The 21,918-nt window shown below is 30.4% G+C and overlaps 1 protein-coding gene across 12 annotated transcripts; it reads right to left on the bottom strand.

Moving 5' to 3' along the window:
* Positions 1–3: 3 nt before the first annotated feature.
* On the bottom strand, positions 4–20,795 carry LOC100741278 (dynamin). Of its 12 annotated transcripts, none has more exons than XM_024371403.2 (19): positions 20,254–20,417; positions 19,402–19,475; positions 18,802–18,951; positions 18,527–18,730; positions 18,215–18,407; positions 17,923–18,132; positions 17,201–17,400; positions 16,942–17,087; positions 16,703–16,860; positions 14,671–14,697; positions 13,178–13,349; positions 12,857–13,102; positions 11,996–12,007; positions 11,435–11,641; positions 10,997–11,172; positions 10,880–10,885; positions 10,097–10,285; positions 8,382–8,477; positions 4–1,828 (listed from the first exon to the last, which is right to left on the bottom strand). In XM_024371403.2, exons 1-19 carry the CDS (start codon positions 20,415–20,417, stop codon positions 1,765–1,767), a joined length of 2,694 nt encoding a protein of 897 aa, XP_024227171.1. In that variant the 3' UTR covers positions 4–1,764. The 12 variants fall into 12 exon arrangements, with proteins under 12 accessions (XP_024227171.1, XP_012247554.1, XP_012247550.2 ...); XM_024371404.2 differs by lacking the exon at positions 11,996–12,007 and adding an exon at positions 12,427–12,438 and having other exon boundaries at positions 1,765–1,828; XM_012392131.3 differs by lacking the exon at positions 8,382–8,477.
* Positions 20,796–21,918: the final 1,123 nt, after the last annotated feature.

Below are 21,918 nucleotides of genomic sequence, written 5' to 3'. Positions count from 1 at the left end.
CTGTTTTAAAATAATTAATATTTTCTGAGGAACAGGACACGACCCTGGCTTTCCTGTATCCTATCCCTCAAAAGCATCTATATCATGACAGCTACCGCGTTAAGATGCAAATGTAACAAGAAAAAAAGGTAAAAATGATTAAAGTTTTCGCGCGTTACATGTACATCTAATTCCGTTTTCAACCGCAAAATGATCAAATTGGTGGATTCCTGTTCCGTAATTCGTTGTCCGTAAATTGTATCATATTTTTCCCTAAATTCGAGCTGTAAAATGGCATCGTCATCGTATTTCAATAAATTAACCGTACAAAAAGAACTGTTGCATTTTATGTGATTATCACAATATGATTCGTAGTGGTTTCACCCATTCTATACTTATACATACATACATATATATATATATGTATGTATGCATACTTTGTTTTTGTTTTGTTTTGCAAAGGCATGCACACGGACATTTCTGGAATGCTGTTGTCGATCGAATATTTTCATTTCGTATTTCGTTCACCCGTCAATTAAACGAATCGTAGGGTGAACCGTGTGTATTCTTTTGCTCTAGTAAGTTCCTAAAATCGAGGTAATCGGGTTGCGCGTTACGTCGTCCACGAATCTCATTTGAACAATACCTTGTTAGCGAGTCCCCGGACAAGAAGCAAAAACCGATGACTATTTAATTATAATTTTCATGTCTATGGTTTTCCTAAACGTTTTAGAAGTTCTAGTTTCCATTGTTATATTTACGAAAAGTTCTTAATCGATTGATGCAGACTGATAAATTAATAATAAACAGTTACAAGGTTTGCCGATTTTAAATAATATATCATTAGACTGCGGATGTTCATGCATAGAAAACTTAGATATGTACGTAAAAACGTGTAAAATATATATAATACGTAAAAATATACAAAATGTCCGATGTAAAGAACTCTTTATATAACACTTAGAATATTTAAGAGATACATTTAGAAGAAGTCTCTTTAGTTGTGTTCATAACATCCGCAGTCCATGAGGATGAATACATATTTCGATTTCGATTCTTCTCTTTGTTTTATAATACTGATAACCATTAATGAAAGAAAACGAAGTCGCTAACGAGTCCTAAAGGAATAACCGTGTCACTTCTTGCCGGAAGATGCATCTTACACAAGCTAACAATCGTTCCTCCAGCATTCGTCGTGCGCATCCAGCACATCGACGATTCTTTTAATACTTAACAACTAACATGTAATCTAACACGTCTAACGACGTTATAAATAACATAGAAGATGAAATATCAAGAGAGAAAGAAGAAGTAGAAGTGACTAATTGGATCTCTGGCTGTCGACTGATCGCTAATAGTAACAGACTAGTAAACCGTCTTCTTCCCTTACAATGGCTCTCGTCTGTTCATTTCTTGGTCCCTCTTCCTCTTCCGTTTTGTTTTTGTGGCACAGCCTTGTTCCTCCTGCTCCGTTCATCGATCACGTCCCTCCTTTCCGATCTTCTTTACGCGGACGAAAACGATCAACAATTTTTGTGCAACGACATTAACCAAAATTAAAGGAGGACACAGATCTGAAAAGGACGTGCGTTCTGATCCTGGAGGGGATCTCTCACCCGAATTCATCTCATCTATCACCCACTTAAAAATGTTGGGTAACGTCTTCCATCTCTTCGTCCTGAGCTCGTTTTCGTGTCCCGGTCATCGGCTTGTTTCAGAACGAAACTCTTCGAATACTTTCGGGCGTGGATGTGCACAGATGTCGTGTGCTTTCCATGGATTAGCTCAGTTTAATCGGCCGTAGTACGGTCTGTCAGGAATTCGGGGAGGAATATTGGGTACAGGACGCCTATAACACAGACAGTGATTAAGTACTCGGTGCTTCTCACCAAAGTGTTTGAGACGCGACGATTGATTATTACTTTAAACAAATAAAGCGGTGATGAACGTCGCGCGAACACGAAACATAATTTTGCCCTTCGAATGCGAAGATAATCGTATAATTTGTGAAAAATACTGTGCATTTCTTTTTAAATAAAATTTATTGAATTCTATAGTTTTCATATATTTTTAAATTGTATGTAAAATCAAAAATTTATTTGTATTGTAAGTGCTTGTCACATTTCATTTTTCTTGAAAAATCGAAGACATATTGTCTAACAAAATGATATTTTCTACTCTTTAAATATATTTTAATTCGCATTTGGAGAGACTGAGTAAAGCTATGCAATGACCAATTAAATTTACTTCACCTTAGAAATTATATACGTAACAAATCCAAGTGAATAAATCTAATTGGGCATTGCTGATATTTACTTTATTAAGCTATGATATGAGAATGAGAGTATTTTATATGAGATAGAATATATTTTCTGTTATAAAATTGGGGTTAAGAGAAGTAATAATAATTGTCGAATATATAACAGAGAGTAAAGTGCAACAGATATATCCTCTTCTCCAATATGAATGTATGTACTTGTAAATAATAACGACAAAAATACACTACGAATTTGTTCTGTAAAGCGCACAAAGAAAGAAAGTACTTATAATAATAAACGAATAAATGACGTCATTAAATACAACATGGGATGATGATCTGCAAAAAACAAAAAGGAAAAAAAAGAAAAAATCCAATTGCACATGCTCAAGCAGTAGCAAAAACGCATGCAGAAATGAATGTATAAAAAGGACGTTCATTCTACAATTTTTCGCAACCGTTTTTAAATTTACATACCTTTAGACATTTTCAATGAAATCTTAACTTTAATTGCATCTTTTCAAACGTCCTTTGGATACAGATAAATACAATTGAATTGATTCGTATGTAAAATACTTCACGAGGTAAGATCCTGGATGCTTTTATGGGAAAAAATATTAAAAAGGTGGCAGACATTGGACAGTGATTTGATTACAAAAGAAGAGAAAGAAAACAAAAAATAACGCAGAACGCGAATACGCATCTCAGCGTGCGGGAACAATCAGGACAATCTCGCACATACTCTATTAAAAATATTACTTGTTATTTGCACGCAACGGTATATGGAATTAAGCGAGAATCAGAGAAGAATTAATGGAACATGTAAAAAACGTGGTCAACACATTAAACACAAGTGTTACAACACGATAAGAATACTATCCAGCTGCAGTAATCGAACGTTAATCTCATTGGATACTAATTTCCCCAGCGGAAATGCGTTTCCGGTCATCAGATAATAACACACGCTTCTCTCCCAATTTTCATTTTTGCACATATATGAATATATCTATATGTACGTACGTATGTATATATGTAGATATACATTTTGAATTTATAACATGTTATTTTTTTCTATATATACAATTATATTGCAGTAAAACGGTGTATGGAAATATCACGCGACCATCGCGCGATATTACAATATGGTGAATCGTGTAAGGTGCACAATCCACATAGAATAATTTGCTAAGTAACCCCCCTTGTCAATGTTCTCCTTGTTTTGAATTTACGAAATATTTTTTACAACAAATGTTCGCGGATGAATATCGGTGATCGAGTTCAACGAACAATCGCTTTCTCTTGTAGTGAGATGTAGAAAAAGATCATTTCTATCAAAAATCAGGGGTATAACAGGTATAAAAATTATGAAAAATTTACTAATGTAATTAAAAACTAGCAGTAAGCTCTATTGACATCTTCAGAAACGTTGAATACTTGTTTTTAATTTTTCGAATCATTTTTATCAAGGATAGATCCATTGATAACACGTGGGTTACTTAGAGATCTGTTGTCTACGATTCGTTCCGACGTCCATCTAAATTTTAACCACGTGAAAATAACGTCGGCGACGAATCCAGCCACGAATAGTATTTCCATCGATTTTTATTAATTACATATTCGTCTTTATCGCTCATTTACCATCATTCATTTCCATCGTTCGCACGTTCTTGTTACGTGAGATTGTATACGTTTACGCTTGGCCCGCGATATACAATAGAATCACGCTTATTACTCGATGATCCGTCTTACGCAAAGTAACCTTTTTAACTAGAATTTCTCTGCATTTAAGGCTTTTCGATGGAAGCATGTAACAATATAATCTGTCGCGTGAATAGGATGCGTGTTGCAGTCATGAAATCTCATTCATCGATCTGCTCTCTTCTGTTTTTCCTGCGCGATTTATTCTCTTCTCTTCCTCTCTCTGGAACGTGGGACGATCTGAACGTACTTATGTCAGCACAGGATGGTATTAAACAATCGAAATATACACGGTAAAGAAATAGTATTTTTAATTCAGATAAATGAATACTATACGTTTGAACCGAGCATTATATAATTATTAGGTTACAAAATTTGCACCTGATTTTGAAAAGTATTCAATTAATTTTATCGTAGATACGTTCAGGATCGCCTTTCGATTGGACGATTAAATGCTAAAGTGCGGCAACAATATTTGTATTTTATGTTCACAAAGGAGCTTATGATTTCTTTGCTTTTTTTGCATCCATAATCGGTCTCTAAATAGAGTAATCGCTAAACACGGTTAACGCTATTTTCATTGGATCTAGTCACAAAAGCCGAGCTTATTTTCAAAGATCTCATTTTAGGCCCAATACCCAAAAAATGTATTTATCATAGATCGTACAACATGAAGTAAAAGTTAAAATGTACGGAGATTTCTCCTTTTTTCTTCTTTGGAAACAAAGCAATCGATTAATTGTTAATTGACGGTACGAACGTAAAGACGCATCAAGTAGGAAACCGTGAAGATTCTTTCCTTCACGATTCGCTGATGGCAACTTCACTTGTCGTTTTTCGTTGTAATACTTGAAATAAAGATTCCACCCAATCGGGTATTGCCATTAGTAATCAAAATTTGTACGAATCACAAATTAAATGTCAATGTAAAAATCTTTTTCATCTAATTTTCACAAATAGTTTCAACGTACACGTATATTGGTACCAAAGGCCAAAAACGCATATTCGACGAACTAGACAAAAATTTTTGTAGTTGTAAAGGTACAAGAAGTGATGTAAAAAACTTGAAATATAATCTCGAAGGGTGGAACCGCAGAATACTGTTGATGAACATATAAGAACCTGCACGTACTGAAGAACAATTTTTCTTTGCACGTTTCTACTACTTGATATACCCAGTGTTATTGAAATGCAACGCCACGCACTTACGAGGCTTGTACATCTACTTGTATCTCTATCATCTTTTTAATACTCATAAGACTTGTGTCTAAAGGAACCATGCTATAGTACGTAACTTTACGAAAATAAAAATTCACGATCTATCGAGCAAGAAATCTGACACGCTACTGAAACGAATAACGTTATCTTTCTTATCCTGTACAATATACAATATAATGATATCGTTAATAATAACAATAATTATAATAATTATAATTATAATTGTATTCACAATTTGTGAATCGTAATCACAATCACTTCGGTAGTTTCAATGTATGATCTACTTAATTCTGGAATTACGGTGCATAAAATGATCAATAGACATATGTATATATGTATATGTATGTATATATATATATATATAAAACAACGTAATATATATATACACACACACACATATATATATCTGTACAATAACATTACAATAATACCACTTGTGATTGTTCGCTTTTCCGAGTTTCCTGTTCTTTTTGTGTATGTCTGTGTCTATCTTCCCGTAATTCTTTTCATTTCCTTGATAGAGAACAACGTACACGGTACAATTCAATCTATTAGTACTCAGCGAATAATCTAAATTACGGATTAAAGGTTGTGTCCAGTATCAACAGGCGTTAGATAATTCGAATAATTGCGAATGCGATGTGCTTTCACTCAGACTGTAAGTTTGATCCTCATCTAATCTTGTTTTCCAAAAGCCATTTTCTTTAACGCAAAATATCAATTTATATGTGTAAACATTATCTTTGGAAAAGAGAAGGTGGCGGCTCTTACGTAAATTTGACGTAAATAAATACATCTCTATATGTATGGTGGAACGACATCAATGAATATTATTAGGCCCTTTTAACACTGAAACGAACGAATTAACAATGGATTTCACTCAATTTAGAATTGTACATCATCGAGATTGCCTCTTCTTTGATTCGATCGATCAGAACAAACACGAAAGATATAGTGACGCGGCAAATGCGAATCATTGTCCTCAACGCTCTTTCATAGTTACTATTTGCCCAAGATAAACCTTCGATATTTTGCTCTAATGGAAAGTAATACATATTCTCTTTTCTTCTTCCCTTCCTTTGTTTTTCTTTTTTCATAGTGGCACTTCGATCATTGTCCTCGATACTTCACGCGTCACTGGTAACAGACTTAATCCTTCTCTTTGCATGGTATCGTTCTTGCAATGACGAATAATTTGCTCATAAAAAAATGTTTATACATACATGTATGCAATATGTAAAAGTCACGTTGAAGTGGGACAAAGTTTACTCTAAATCGAGTAATTATAACGCAAAATGTGATAGCGTTGTCGGTAAATGCGTCGAGACTTTTTAACAATTAATTACGATAATATTGATAACGAAACTTCTATTATTTATAACAAGTAAAAAAGTAAAAGATAAATTCGTGAAAATAATGTATGAGATACATATGCCATTTTTGTAAAAAGCTAATATAATTTTTAATTTAAACATTTCTCTAGTAAACGATTCTGCAGCTATTTAAGAGTTAAGTATCATCAAATGTTTCATCTGTTTACCAATAAGTTTCCTTTTTGTATAATCTTATTCAAAAGTTTATACATAAATATTCCGAATATAGTACAGAGAGGAGCATTCTTGATCATCAAACATGTGTACTACATAAATCTGAAAGCACATCGCGCCCCGTGGATTTAATTACAAGAATGTAGTAGAATACATCATATTCCCTTTCCTTATATATGTACATGTATAATTGATTTAATTTGCTAAACACGGTCGAGGAGCATAAGAAACAACAAATACCTTTTCCAAATATAACGCAGCTCCTGAACGCATGCTGAGTGATATACATTCATTATACATTATAACGACATACGATTAGTATTGTATTGTATATATATAATATATATTTATTATTCTCATTCGGTATCGTTATTATTAATCTTCTTTTATTAAGACTATTCAGAGGGAGGGAGAGAGTTCGCGACTCAGGATTTTCATGCAAAATCCTTGAAGCACTCTATGCTATATCACATCCTATGTCTGAGCACATTTTTTTTTCATTAATACTTCATTAGGGATTAGCTATGTATGTATATATGTATAACTCTATATGACAGTTTTAATATTAATGGCTAAGAATGGAATAAAGTTTGGTGACATCTAAAGAGGTAGAGAAACAGTGTGTAATGTGTATCTGTGTGTGTATATATGTGACTGCGTTTGAGTCACGCAATTAATAATTACAGATACTAAAACTTATTTGTAACGCAGTTGTCGCCGATTAGAAATCGATCGAACAGATGCAATAAAACGAACATTCAATAATAATTGTCGACAACTTTTGCCCAACAGCATGACATTTTTTATTTTATTTTATGAAAATTCAGGGAATGAATTTTGACATCGCAATCGGAATCGGACTTTCGCCTAATCGAAACTATCTTTGATCACATCGTAGGGTTCTGGTAGACTTTCCAGGATATAGAGTCACTGGAGATATAAATATATCGGTCTAGAAAATTGAACTCCTTTCTTTAAATATCTCTAAGCAAGAAGATATGTATGTACAAGTATTCAATACTTGATATCAGCATCCAAAGCGAAACAGCAATAAATTATATATTATATCAGGTCTTACAGCTTTTTATGCTTTCTGGGATTACACAATACACGTCATCATTCTACAGTTCATGAAAGAATATTTATTTCCTTTTAACAATAAACTACTTTACGAAGTAAGAACATACATATGGAATGTAACGAAGCGAATTACATGTCTTACAAATATACAGAGGTATTCCCTTACACACGTATATTTTTTTCTATAGCGTGTGCACAGGGATGTTCACACTCTTTTCTTTCAATATGTATATATAATGTCTATATCTCGCACACGTATGTATGTCGAATAACGATATATAACGTTGAAGGCAACATCATCGCTATTAATCCAATTTTTCGGATCATGCAAGAGAGAGAGAGAGAGAGAGAGAGAGAGAGAGAGAGAGAAAGAGCGAGAGAGATAAAAAAAACATAGCTGGTTATAATTCGCAAAAATTGGTTATCGAAACACACTATCGGAAAACAGTGAGACATCAAATTAGTGTTCATTCTCAACCCTGAACAGTCTACCAATCTAACGCAACTTAAATAAGATTGCCCATAATAATTCATTATCGTGGTTAAAAGAGCAAGATATCTCGCATATAAAAAAAGAGTTATGAGGCAGCAAGAGTATTTACTTGATCTTGAATGCTTCCATCAGCTCGTTCACGGCGGCATTAGCAGCGGCCTGCGTCGCAGCTTGCGTCACCCTCTGCTGAAGACCACCCCCACGACTAAACATACACCACGGACACTAAGCTTTTACTACAAATCTTATTTGTTTTCAATGCCTTATCAATAGTATGCTACTATATAAAGAGAGAATTCGACTAATATATGGTAATTTAAATTAATATCTGCATGATGCACTACATTTTAGACTGATATCGTGCATCCTCGAATGTCCTAAGAAGTATGTGTAATCTCTCGCGTGGTTCTACTAAGCGACAGACGCGGGAATTCGATAACGAGTAGTAGAGCGTTGACGATCAACTGCTTGATATTCGTTCAATAGAAAGAATGTTTTCAATGCAGGCACCGACACATTCATCCCCCATAATGACAAAATAGTTGACAATATTAAAATCAATTTTTCTCGCTTTTTCTGTGATTTTACCAATTGAATCAACGATGGCAAGAAAGCAGTAATATTAAGAGAGTTTCAGAAGCTGCCAAATGCAAATGCAACACGTTATGGCAAAACTTATTCCGTATATATTCATGTATCACATTCTCTCATACAGGTTTTTACATCGATTGAAATATCGCTCTGCGAATCGATTGAAAATGTATTTCATTTACGCGACAATTAAAATGTCATGCTGTTAGTAAAGCGAATGAATACTTATCCACCACCTGTGATAAGAACTCAAGATCATTTATTTTACAACGTTCTTAGTTGTATATACAGATATAATTTACAATTTCATTCAACTAATTTACAATGAAACAAATGTCATTCTACCTCATTTTTCTTTGTTCGTCGCGAATGAATCGTGATCTATTTATACATACTTTTTGTCATTAGTACCGATTAAATATATCGTAGACACTTAGATTATTAATTAGAGGTGTGCAATTTTGTAACATTACATCGGGATTGTATAAATTTGTTTAGGATGATTACAAAAAGCGAGCAGCATATTTATATAATATTTGTTAAATAATATGAAAACGACGAAACAATACGGATGATAATACCTCGCTCGTTCTTACGAAGTAATTGGACCATGAAATAATTTGATATATTACTGATATAATGCGTAATACGTATAAGATAAATCGTCCGTCAAAGTTCTTGGAAGCTCTTTTTAATCTCTAACTAATACAAATATTCACAAGTTTATTAATTTTTATACAACTTACACACCCCTAATTAACAATAATAATTCATAATACTTGCAGACAAAACATATAGCATTAGGAAATTGTATCTCGTGTAAAATATACACTGACTAGATGCAATTGATATATGTATATATGTATATTAATTAGTAGTGAATAGGCGAGTTAGTGCGATGACTTATTGTCGGCGCCTGCAATAGAAAGTGAAGTTAGCACCAAAGCCCCAATTAGACAAAGCTATGGAGGACAAGCAACTGCAAATTTCTCTTTAAAACATTTCGTGACGTTTAAGAAAAAAAAGGACCTCTACTTTGTAATTAAGACACAAGACTACCTCAACACAAACTAACAGAACATTGTGCAAAATTTGTGAGAAACTCGACAATCGAAAGATACTCGATAGTACAGAGTGTCCCAAACGTTTTGTCCCTTTAAATTCTCTGTACTACTTCACAAGGTACAATTCCGTTAAATTGGATGAAAATTATATTAAATTCTTAGTACTTACGATGGTATAAGAGGAGGAGGTAGGCCAGGTGTGGCACGGGCTGGCGGAGGTCCACCAGGTCCAGGTCGGTTAGGAATAGCCGGTGCTGGTCGACCACCAGACGGAACCGGAGGTGGGGCTCGAGAACTAGAAAGAGGTGGTGGCTGTGTCACTCCGCGTCTTGGCCCACCAGGAGATGGTGGTGATAACCTGTAACACATAAAATGAACAATAGCTGTTATATTTATTGCTCCTATGTAGAAAGCGAAAGATAAAAATAAGAGAACAGGAAATATTCATGGTGTGTAGGGCATTAAAAAAAAGTTATATAGCCTCTTTTCTGTATGGTTTGTTAACTTATCACAGTTGAAATTTGCAATCAAGAGACGAATGAAATATAAATTTTCACTGATTTATTAAAGACTTTTCTGTACATTGAACAGCTTATTTTCCATAAAGGCTGTATATTTATTATACTGTCATAATTGAGATTAGAACACACAATCTTTTCTTATTTATAATCTACACTGTACTACAATTTAATATTAAAAACATTTTTAAATGCTTTCACTCTAACAGGTATTCAAATATATGTAATTTATGTGCAAATAAAAATATCATAGGAGATTCTTTCTAATTTTATGCAAAACATAAGAAACGTATAAACGATAAAATAATTTTTCAAAGTAAATATCGGTGGACCTACATACTTGAAATAAAACTACAAAGCAGAGAAATAAGTGTACATTTGAAAAAAGAGAACAGATTTTAGTTAGTATAATAAATGTACATAGTAGCTCTTACCCAAGACTGTTTCAATGGTGTTCAAGTGTATGAGGCAAAAGCAGGCAGTACAAGATTGAAAGATAATAAATTAGTTAAATGCATAAGCGACAATGAAAATAATAACATAATTGTTACCTTGGATTTTCCCCAGATGCTAGCCAATCATTTTTCACAGGTGGTGGTACTGGAGTAGATACTGTCGCCATCGAAACATCTCCAATAATACGAAGTGCCTCCTTACATGCATGATACATGCGTAGCATTTCCTCTCGTTTTTGTGCTTCTTCGGGTGATTCTTCCATCATTGAAGCCTGTAATTCACGTCCACATACTTTTTTCTAAATTTGAAGTATACAATAAATTTGGCAGAAAAGACTAGAATACTGTAAGTATTTAGTGTATGTAAAGATTTTACAAAAAATTGTTGTTAATGGAAAAAAATAAAAAGTATTCCTTGAAATATTATTTCATTAGGAAATAAACAGTAAAATTTTAAATAATAAGCTTAGGAGAACATTGGAAATTTATTTGTGGATATAAAATTACAATATACTAAATTCATATGTATTTTACCTGATCACCACTTGCATATAGATGTGCCAGTAACTCTCCATTAATGAAATCCTTTGCATTGTTTATAATCAAATGCATAATTGTCTTTGGAACCAAATCACGAGTTGTTTTTGTGACAATTTTCATGTACGAATCCACCAGATTTCTAATGGTCTCCACTTGACGTTCAAGTTGAGGATCCATTGATGATTGAGCTTCCGATCCACCCTATAAATATGGAAATAATAAATTTCCTGCATTCTTTGTTGAAATGATGAAGTTAAAAGCAATACTTCAGATAACGTTACATACATAGTTAACATAAATAAAAACAAAAAATAATACATCATTTCAATAATTAATAAAGTGTTATTGATCTTGTGCTCAAATGGAAACTTTGCTTGCAGGGAAACATAAAGTATTTTTGCAAACAATTCATACATGTTTTAATCGTATTCACTATCAGCAAAAAAGCAAAGCTAAGTGTAGTGGTATTTCATATCCATGTAAGTGTTGTAAGTATCCATGTAAGTATCCAGTTGTGTGTTCTGTATAACTACAAAATTTCTACATTGTACGAACCTCATATCCTTCCTTTAGTTAATTAGAAGCAAAAAATGTAATAACTATTGTGAATGTAATATTGGAATCTAATTAATTTCTGAATAATATAAAACATATGCAAATTGCGCAATTCATACTTGTATTAAAAAGAAACGCTATTAAATTAAATATATTTTCAAAAGATGCAAAGAATCAATTTCTCTCAATATAATTATTGTATTTAATATAAAATGAAAGTTTATGAACATTGCGATGTTAAAATAGAACTTTAGTCATAAAATCTAATAAATAATTGAAATATTTTTAGAATGTGATATTTAACAATAGTCTTAAGAATAATTTACTATAATAATTTAAAATATTTCCAAACTAATGCATCACATCACCACACAGTTAAAAATATAAAATTCAAACAAAATATTTTAATTACATTTCTCGTACTAACTCACCCGCTGTATATCCTAAAATAAACCAAAATAATCTTTTCTAATAAACATAACAGAATATATTCCAATATAATAATAAATAATTCTTCCTTTAATCAAAACAAATAATTAAATAACTAATTTATAAATAAGAATTACATAATATATCAATATACTTTTATCGAAGTTGCGTTACAATCGGTGCGCACGAGTGACATACGTCATTTTTGCAATTGCGTTTCAGCAATATATATAAATTTATATAAATAAATTTACACGTGATACAATTTGTCATCTTGTTTGTATCTAAAAAAATAAACGCGAGTAGTGATTAGACGAATGGCACTCGAGTGTCCCAGGCCTAAATATGTTATATTTTCCACCATACAATATACTTAATTGTGTACATATATGAAAGAATATAAACAGCATAATTATATAATAAGAAACATACCTCTCCTTCACCATTTGCTTGCTCTGTTGATTTTTCGGGATATACACCAGCCCTGAGGAAAGAAGCTTTCCATGAATCAACATCATCTTGAGTTTCACAGCTCAGTTCAAGCTGTTTGTAATCCTTATAAACATTTCTGCCTTCTGGATTAAATAAAGCAAACAAATGACGTCGGGACATGAACCCTTGTTCCAAGTCACGCAATTTCAATCCATCTAAAGGTAGCATATACTTCTTCTCACGTTCCTAAGCAAGGAAATAATACATAAAACTTACATAATTAACGTGTTATTAACTACATTATAGCAAAAAAATACCTACTTCTTCATCTTTGAACCAAGAAATACTCTCTGACGTTAGGACAAACCAATAATCTCTTGAACCACCTTTCATTATACCGAGATTGTGGATACACATGTATCCTTTGCGTATTACTTGATTTCCTAATGTATGACGACCAGATTTAACAGCATTTTCTGAGGACTGTTGAGCACTGTAACATAACGTATAATTTATAATGAAATGTTAATAAAAAAAATACGTTTGAGTACCCACGTACAAAATTCATTGTAATAAATTGCCACAAAAATTTGTTAGTTTACTGTGTAAAAAATCTAGCAGAATAAGACCTAGCAATAATTTTTGTATTAACGTACACAAACGTTCATATTCAAATTTAATCTTACATCGTAAAATATAAGTAATATATTAAATATAAGTAATTAATTTAATTTCTCAAAATATCTGTGTTTATAATACAAAATATTGAAAATGAGACATGATCACAAAATGACAATATAGAGAGGATAATTACATGGCTTCTATATCTTTGATTTATAACTAATTAATAATGAAATCTTTATGTGTTAAACAAAAATTTACCTTTTACATTGTTTTTAGTTACATATAAGAATTATAACAACAGCCACAACAACTCCATGCACATACTCTTTCATACAGCTTTAAATGTTGCAGTTGAATATTTTTGAATATGCAGTCAAACATTATTTGTAACATATAAATACACACAATATTATTTCTACTTAATTAACATTGTAATATCTTTGCAGATCATAACACATGAAAAATTGCAGAAGCAAATATTACATATATTGTGAAATCATGTGAAAAATGATGGAACTAAAATCTAATGCTGCTGTATGAAATATACGATTTGGAGTATTCATGAATGACTGTGGCAATGAATAATCTATTTAACTATATAGTTGAATTGTGCAACTATGTACAAAATATTCAGATCAAATTCTTAAAATTGTGATAGATTATGGCTGTATTCTACAATATATAAAACTAGATAAAAAAATATAGCCAATGAAAACTTAATAATAGCTTACTCATAATGGCATACAATGTTTCATGATGGTTAAGTTTATTTCTTTGTTTTCACAAACCACTCCCATTTTTTGTATATGAATAATTAAAAATGATATTTCAAGTGCTATTCTTATGATCTATAAAGTGTATACATGTACATATATGTATGAATAGTATTAACCTTTTATGATGTTATACACTAAACTAGTAATGAAATACTGAATAATAAAAACACATAAAATTTTATTTCATTCAAAAGAAAAAGACTTTAAAGTACACTAGAAAAATATAGTTTTCAATCTTTTGCTATATGGGAAATGAGTTCAATATTGCTTTTTAAGGATTCCGTTCTTTGTTATAAAACTGAAAGCTAGAAAAAGTTAAATAAAAAATAAGCATAACAAATTAAGAGCGTGATAATAGAAAAGGAAGAAAAATGTAGTGTAAATTTTTGTTCCAATGTACTTTATAATTCTTACCTTGCATTATGGCTACTGGCTGCCGCGCTGCCGATATAATTAAATAATTTTTTTAATTGTGAAATATAAAGTATTAATGAATGGAAAGAAATGTCACGAAATGTGTATATGCCATGTAGTTCAAGGAAAGACATACGTTTGTTAATGCAATAAGTATAAAAAAGGTGAAAAATATGTATACCAGTTGATATTCATAGATAATTTTTTATATTAAGTATGCCTTGCCTTTTAATGACATAAAAAATTGTACAGTAATTACAGTATTCTTATTCCCTAATTCAATTATTGCAAACTATATAATATAAAGGAAACCTATTATGTAAATTTTTCTATAATTTACATAATATGATTTAAAAAGTTAAAAACGGAAATAGAATGTTATTATTGAATATGAAACAAAAATTGAACTGAAATTGCTAATCATTTTAATATTTCTAATATTTTTTCTTTTTTAAACCCGTTTCTCGCGATATATTTGAGAACTACAATCTTTAAGATGTTAAAGTGTCAAATAAGCAAAATATAAAAATGAATAAAATTCATGTTTGCTATACGGAAAGAGAGAATTAAAATATTAAAAGTATGCGTATTGCAAAGAGAAAAAATGTAAGTGAGATATAATTTAATATGACAATATATATGACACAATGGGTCATATAGATGTACATGAAATAGAGAAAATAACAATAAATTCTACTATTTATTAATGATACTAAAAATGTGTGCCTTAGCTTTAAAGAACAAAGTAAACTAAGAATCGCTATTTTAAAGCTTGCAATGTGAACTGATTTTGGCATAGCATGCATTGATTATAAAATATACCGTATAAGTTTGATTGTGAAAGTCATATGAATATAGTCGAATGTATATTAAATATCTTATGCTAAATATGTTTCGAAACGTAACTTATTTTGAGTCATATTAGTTCAGGAACACACGGTATAAAATATATGTATTATATACATTGATATGTATTTTATATAGAATAAAATACAAATCAATATATATAATTCCTAATTTGCAAAAAAAAGGTTGCAAGCAAACTAATATAACTAACAGTATATGTAATTGGTGAATTTTCTTATCATCTTTTCCTTTATTTCATAAAAAGCTTAAGTTATAACCATAATGAAACTAATGAAACTAGTTTTTACAAGTATTATATTAGTAAAGCACATTGTCATTATGTGAATTATATTATGTGTTGAATTTACATTAGTCATGCAAGATAGATAGAATTCATTACTGCAAATTCGAGTTTCTCAAAAGTATTAATTAAGCATGTACAGTAATCAGAAATAAAACATATTATTATGTGATTCATTGTTAAAGATATAAAGAAATGTTCAAGACATACACTTAATGATTTCATAGGGTTTGTAAGATTTATAAAAAGAACTTAAATTTGTCTATCATCTTTATCATGAATTGATGATTCAAGCACTTTATGGTGTATAGGTAAAAAAAAATTCATATATCAAAAATCTACATGATATAAAATGCATGATGCAAAATTTATTCAATATTAAAAATATAGATTATTATTATTATCATCATTATAAAGAAAGAGGAATTAGCAAAAATTATATTTATTCAAAGATAATATTTAATATTTGTTATGAAAATATTTGTATGTCTTTAATAATAAAAAACATAATTTATGTTATATTTCTAATTGGTAATACTGTACAAGTTTAGAAAATTATTTTATTATGTTACGTTAAAATGTTCTATATAAACATGAATAATTTAATAGTAATAAAAATATTTATTATTATATTTATATTAAAATATTTATTTAGGAAATATTTTTAATATTTTGAAGATTTATTATTTAAGCATAGTGTAGTGAATTTTGTAGATATGTATAAGTACACTAAAATCTATAACTGCAGTTATGAATATAATAATAAGAGCAACATATAGCGCTAGATGTGCGATTATCAAAAATTAAATTCTTCTATCATATTATTTACTCTTTTGATTTGGCTGAGTAGCTACAAAAACACATAACAAAATGTAGGTAACTTACTTGGCAAAACCAATAAAATCTTCATGATTTGTGTTCATATATGCAAGTTCACAATCAACCAAAAGTATTAACTGTTCCTTGCACAATTGTTCTCGTTGTCTAACATAAGTGGTTATAATACGTTCCGTTTCTTCTCGCAGTCTAGGATAACGTGACATCTACCATATAAAATAAAAATTATATTAAAAATATGTTATCGAAAGAGAACAGACCTTACAAATTTAATAAACTGTACCTACCCTGTCAGTACAAATGCGTACAACATTACTGAGTTCTTGTACAACTAAATCCACGCACTTCAGACTAGGTTCTTTGAGTCTATTTATTTGTTTTTTGACTATTGCCTCAAAGGCCATATCAGGAGTAAACAAACCTACCCTGATACCTATGACATTATACTATTGTTAATAATTTATTTTTGAAGTCACTTACTTATCTCAATATATACATGTAATGAAATTACAGTGATAAACTATTAAAACTGAAATAGTCATTTACCATGAATATTCCTAATAGCAAAAGCAATTTCTCTTCTCAGTTCTTTTTCATCAAATTCCATTTTAACTATTTCAAATGGAAAACGTTCATGGAATAATCTGTTTATTTTAGCACCTCCACTGAGCTCATTTGTATTGATTTGTGCAGATCCTGAACCTTCTATAGTTCTTTCAAAATCTGACTGAAGCTGTTGTATCATCCTTAAAAATGTTTTTCTTTCAATCAATATAAAAACAAGCACTAAACCTCAACATTAGTTGTATGGGCAGAGAGTCATGATATTTAGTATTGCAAAGCCAAATAAATTCTACATAATTTATTAATACATCAGAATGTTTAATTTTAATGAAAATTTGTTGTTATTTTTCACTTTCTAGTTGGTTATACAAAGATGTATTAAAATTTTCATGCAAATGATACACACGGATGAAAAAAAAGTGTGATACCTACAGAAACATTTGAATTGATCTGAAAAATAAGAATAAAGGCTCTAAAATATCAACACCCTCCACCCATAATGCATTTTAAGGAAAGGAAAAGAGTTTATATAAGTAATACTTATGAATCTATTATAGAATAATATGTTTTATACATTATTTGTTATATATGTATCATTATTTTTTCATTAAGTTTATTTTATTTTCTAATATAATAAAAGTTACCAAAATTAAAGAAATTATAAATTCGCATATAATAGCCTGTATGAAGGAAGAAATACTTACTGTAACATAGCTTTAGTTTTTATGGCAGGATCATCAGGTCTGAAATGTTTGTACTGTTCCACATCCTTTTCTAGAGCAAGCAATTGTTTTTGTAATCTGTCTCTTAATGCTGGTAAAGTATCCCTAATATGATTTGTTAATTGTTGATTTAAAACGCGTTGCAAATATGGTGTCCCTAACCTATCTGCCAAGTGTCGATAAGATGGGTGGCTAAATGTGTACAAAAAGAAATATTTTAGACATTCTGTTAAAAAATTGATTCATGGAATTATTCTTTATGATTGATCTATACCTCAAGAAAAATTTCCTCTCTGCTGCTAGAGCATTTTTTATATCTTTTCGACCTTCTATGTCTTTTTGACTTCTGTTAACGACACCTATATAACCACGTCTTAGGGGTAATAATTTATTTTCCAAAATATCTCTTGCATCAGTACCATCATCCATAAGATCTAATTTTGTAATAACGCCAATTGTACGAACACCTTAAACAATTTACAATGTAAATAATTCTCTGTATGTATTTGTTAACATTTATATTATATATATATATATAATACATAATAATATATCTGTTAAGTTTAAAATATTTAAAAACATGTACCTTGAGGATCTACTTCTTTAGCAAGTTTAAGGGCATCACTATTTGCCAAATCAGTATTTGCTGGTGTTACTGCCAATATGAGACAATTTTCTCTTTTGATAAACTGAAAGATCATAGCTTTAATTTGAGACTCTATATCTACTGGTTGATCTCCAATTGGTACTTTCGTGAGGCCAGGCAAATCAATCAATGTCAAATTTAGAACTAATAATAATAATAAATATATTAATGAAATTATTAACATAAATCAACATATAATAAAAGACTGTATTTACCATTAGGTGAATATACTCTTAAATTTATTGGTATATTAGAAATACCCTTGTTACTGCCTGTAACTCTGTCTGTTTCTGCTTCGATTTCCTTCCGTACTTCATCAAAATCCACAAATTTTTTACCTTTACAATGCAAGAATTCAGCATTTTCTACAACAGAGAAATAATTTACTTGCTAATATGTAAAGTTTTCTAAGTAATATCTTACTGAAACAGTTTTCATTGCTTCACTTCATACTGAAAGTGATAATATTCTTGATTTCCTGCTTATCAAAAGCTCATTGTTACAGGAAATATGATAATTTTACGGACAACAATTACAGATAAATAGTACTAAATTTTATAAGAAATACCAAGCCATTAAAACTTGTATTAATTTTGTATTTAGTATATCTCAAAAGAAAATAATGAACAATGTATAAACAATTTAAAATATATAATAAAATAAACTATTATTATATAATTTGACATAGTGTAATTTAAAGGTTTTATGTAATATTAAAACTCTTAAAAACAATTATAACTTATAATGTATGTCAAACTTTCTTTTTCATTCATAATATAACAAATTTTATAATCTATTTATCTATGATGACTCACCAGTTGTACTATTAATCAGTTGCAAGATAAGTGGTCGTCTGGTTACAATACCAGATCCTCTAGGTAAGAAGTCCCTGAAAACAAAAAAATATTGTTCTTATCTAATAATTACTATAATAATAATATTGTAATTATCTTATAAAATTAGGGATATACTAGGATATGTCAAAGTATATATATAATATATTTAAATATAATAATATTCACTTTTTAAAGATTAAAACTTGAAAGATAAAAGAAAAATGTTAGAAATTAACATATCTTATAACTATTATACCTTTATATTTAGCAACATTTATGTTTTTTCTTAATTGAATAAGTTAAATGTGGTTACTGATACCATTCTAATAATGATTCTTTCAAAGCAGAATTATGCATAAGATACTTATGAAATTGATGCACTAAACAAATTTGCTAACATTTTTATCACATTAATATACATATTCATAGCTCCCGGAGAAAGCTAAGTTAATAAAATATAGCTAATAAATTAATAATTTTCCTAGTTACACATGTATACTTTGAGTAATTTATCAGAAGGTTAAATATTATAGCAACGGGGAAAATAACCATTTGACAGGTCGCTGTGTAGGCGGCCTCAAATCATAAAGATATAGTTAATTTTGATGTCACGATCGATAGATTAAAATAGTTAACCTAAAGGGGCATAGAAAAGAGGAATAGTCGAATTTATATAACTAATGATAAATATTAGAATTAAAATGTGACGTAGTTCGCCACGCCTTTTAAACCAAACTTTCGATTATTCTTCTAATTCTTAAAACATATCAGAAAGTATTACACGCTGAAAGAAATGAAAAACGCTAAAATGACAGGACATGAGATACTTACTTTCCAACAAAATTTTCAAGAACTGAACTTTTTCCTGCACTTTGACCACCTACCACTGCGATCTGTGGTAGATCAAGTTGCATATGCACCCCGAGTTGAGTGAATGCATCCTGGAGCTTGTTCACGATTGGGATTAATTGTTCCATACCCGTATTTCCTGCCATTTTGTTGAGGCTATTTTCTTACTAGCCCAAGACCACTATCGTTTTCAGTTTTACGGCTGTGTCCTGTGGTCGACACCGAGCTGCCACCACTTCCACGCACAACCGTCGAAGGTAGCTGCCAGAAACGATCTTATCCGTTTTCGTGAAACACGCACTATCAAAATGGCCGATTTCACGAAGGCACGTTGTTATACATCGAATTTCACCGCATTTTTCCAAAACTCGCGATCGCGCACGGACAACGAACTAGAGATGTCAGCCAACTGGCCTACTGTGAGGAACTCATTCCACGAACATCCACAGTCACTGTATTCACATAAATGAGATCCAACGTACGAACTCAAGAAACGTAACGTTTCAATCGATAATCGAAGCGTGCGCACAGGCGTTTTCGTTGTGACCCACTTTTCGTTGCAAGATAAAATCCATATCGTCCTCCTGCTGCTGACCTTTTTCCACGTCCCACACTGATTTGCTATCGAAGGAACCTGAAATTATACCTTTTGTCCTTTTCTGATCCAGTCATGATAAATTATCATTTTCTTCCTGAATCTAGCTATTCATTTAAAATATTGCGCGGTAAATACTTTTATTGGCGAGGAACATTTATAACCATTAAGAAAATAGACGGTGGCCAATAGGAATACTAGATTCTATTACATATATTGCAAAATCGATAATCAAATATTTAATCCATAAATATTCATTTCAAAAGGTCCAATAATTATATACAGTTATATGTAATATTAAAACTTTTTAATAGATTGTGTCATATTATCATTGTAATTATTAATTGAAGGCAATAATATATATCATAATTATTAATTTCTGATTATTAGCATTGCGCTGATGCATTGGCTAATTATTTTATGTAATTGTATAAAAAACATTTAAACAAAATCCATTTTTTATTCTGTTAAAATGTATACTTTCAATATTACTGATTATAGTTATTTTTCTGCAAATGTAATTTCATCAAATGTTTCATGACTAATACAATGTTCAGATAGTATATAATTTTGGAAAACATTAGAATGATATAAATTTAAATTTTTTACTGAGTAGTTTTGAGTTTGCGTAGTAAAATTATCAAATAGTCTTCCAAACTTTTTATTAAGCGTACAAGAGAAAAGAGCGTACAAAAATTACTAGGATTTAAATGACATTATTGGAAGATATATCATATATTCCTAAAAGTAACATCTACTTTAAAATCATTAAGTAGCAACTACATATATTGTGATATGACACGATTGTATATATTGGCATTATTAATAATGAGTAGAAAGATATTTCGATATATTTTTATTTAAATGGTTTCAGTTTCAAATATATTTTCTGTTTACAGTACGAAAATTTAGGACCAATAATATGAAAGGATTGAACAGAATGAAAATTGGTCTTTTTTAATCTTACTTCACAGTAGGTTAATTAATTTTGTGTTTAGCACGATGAAAAATAGTCATTTTTTGTTAAATAGAATGTCTAGAGTCTTATGAGT

This window comes from Bombus impatiens, unplaced genomic scaffold (assembly GCF_000188095.3).
Source record: "Bombus impatiens unplaced genomic scaffold, BIMP_2.2 scf_1283, whole genome shotgun sequence".
NCBI lineage: Eukaryota > Metazoa > Arthropoda > Insecta > Hymenoptera > Apidae > Bombus > Bombus impatiens.
Note: the sequence above shows the minus strand (reverse complement) of the source record. Positions and strands in the feature narration are given on the sequence as shown.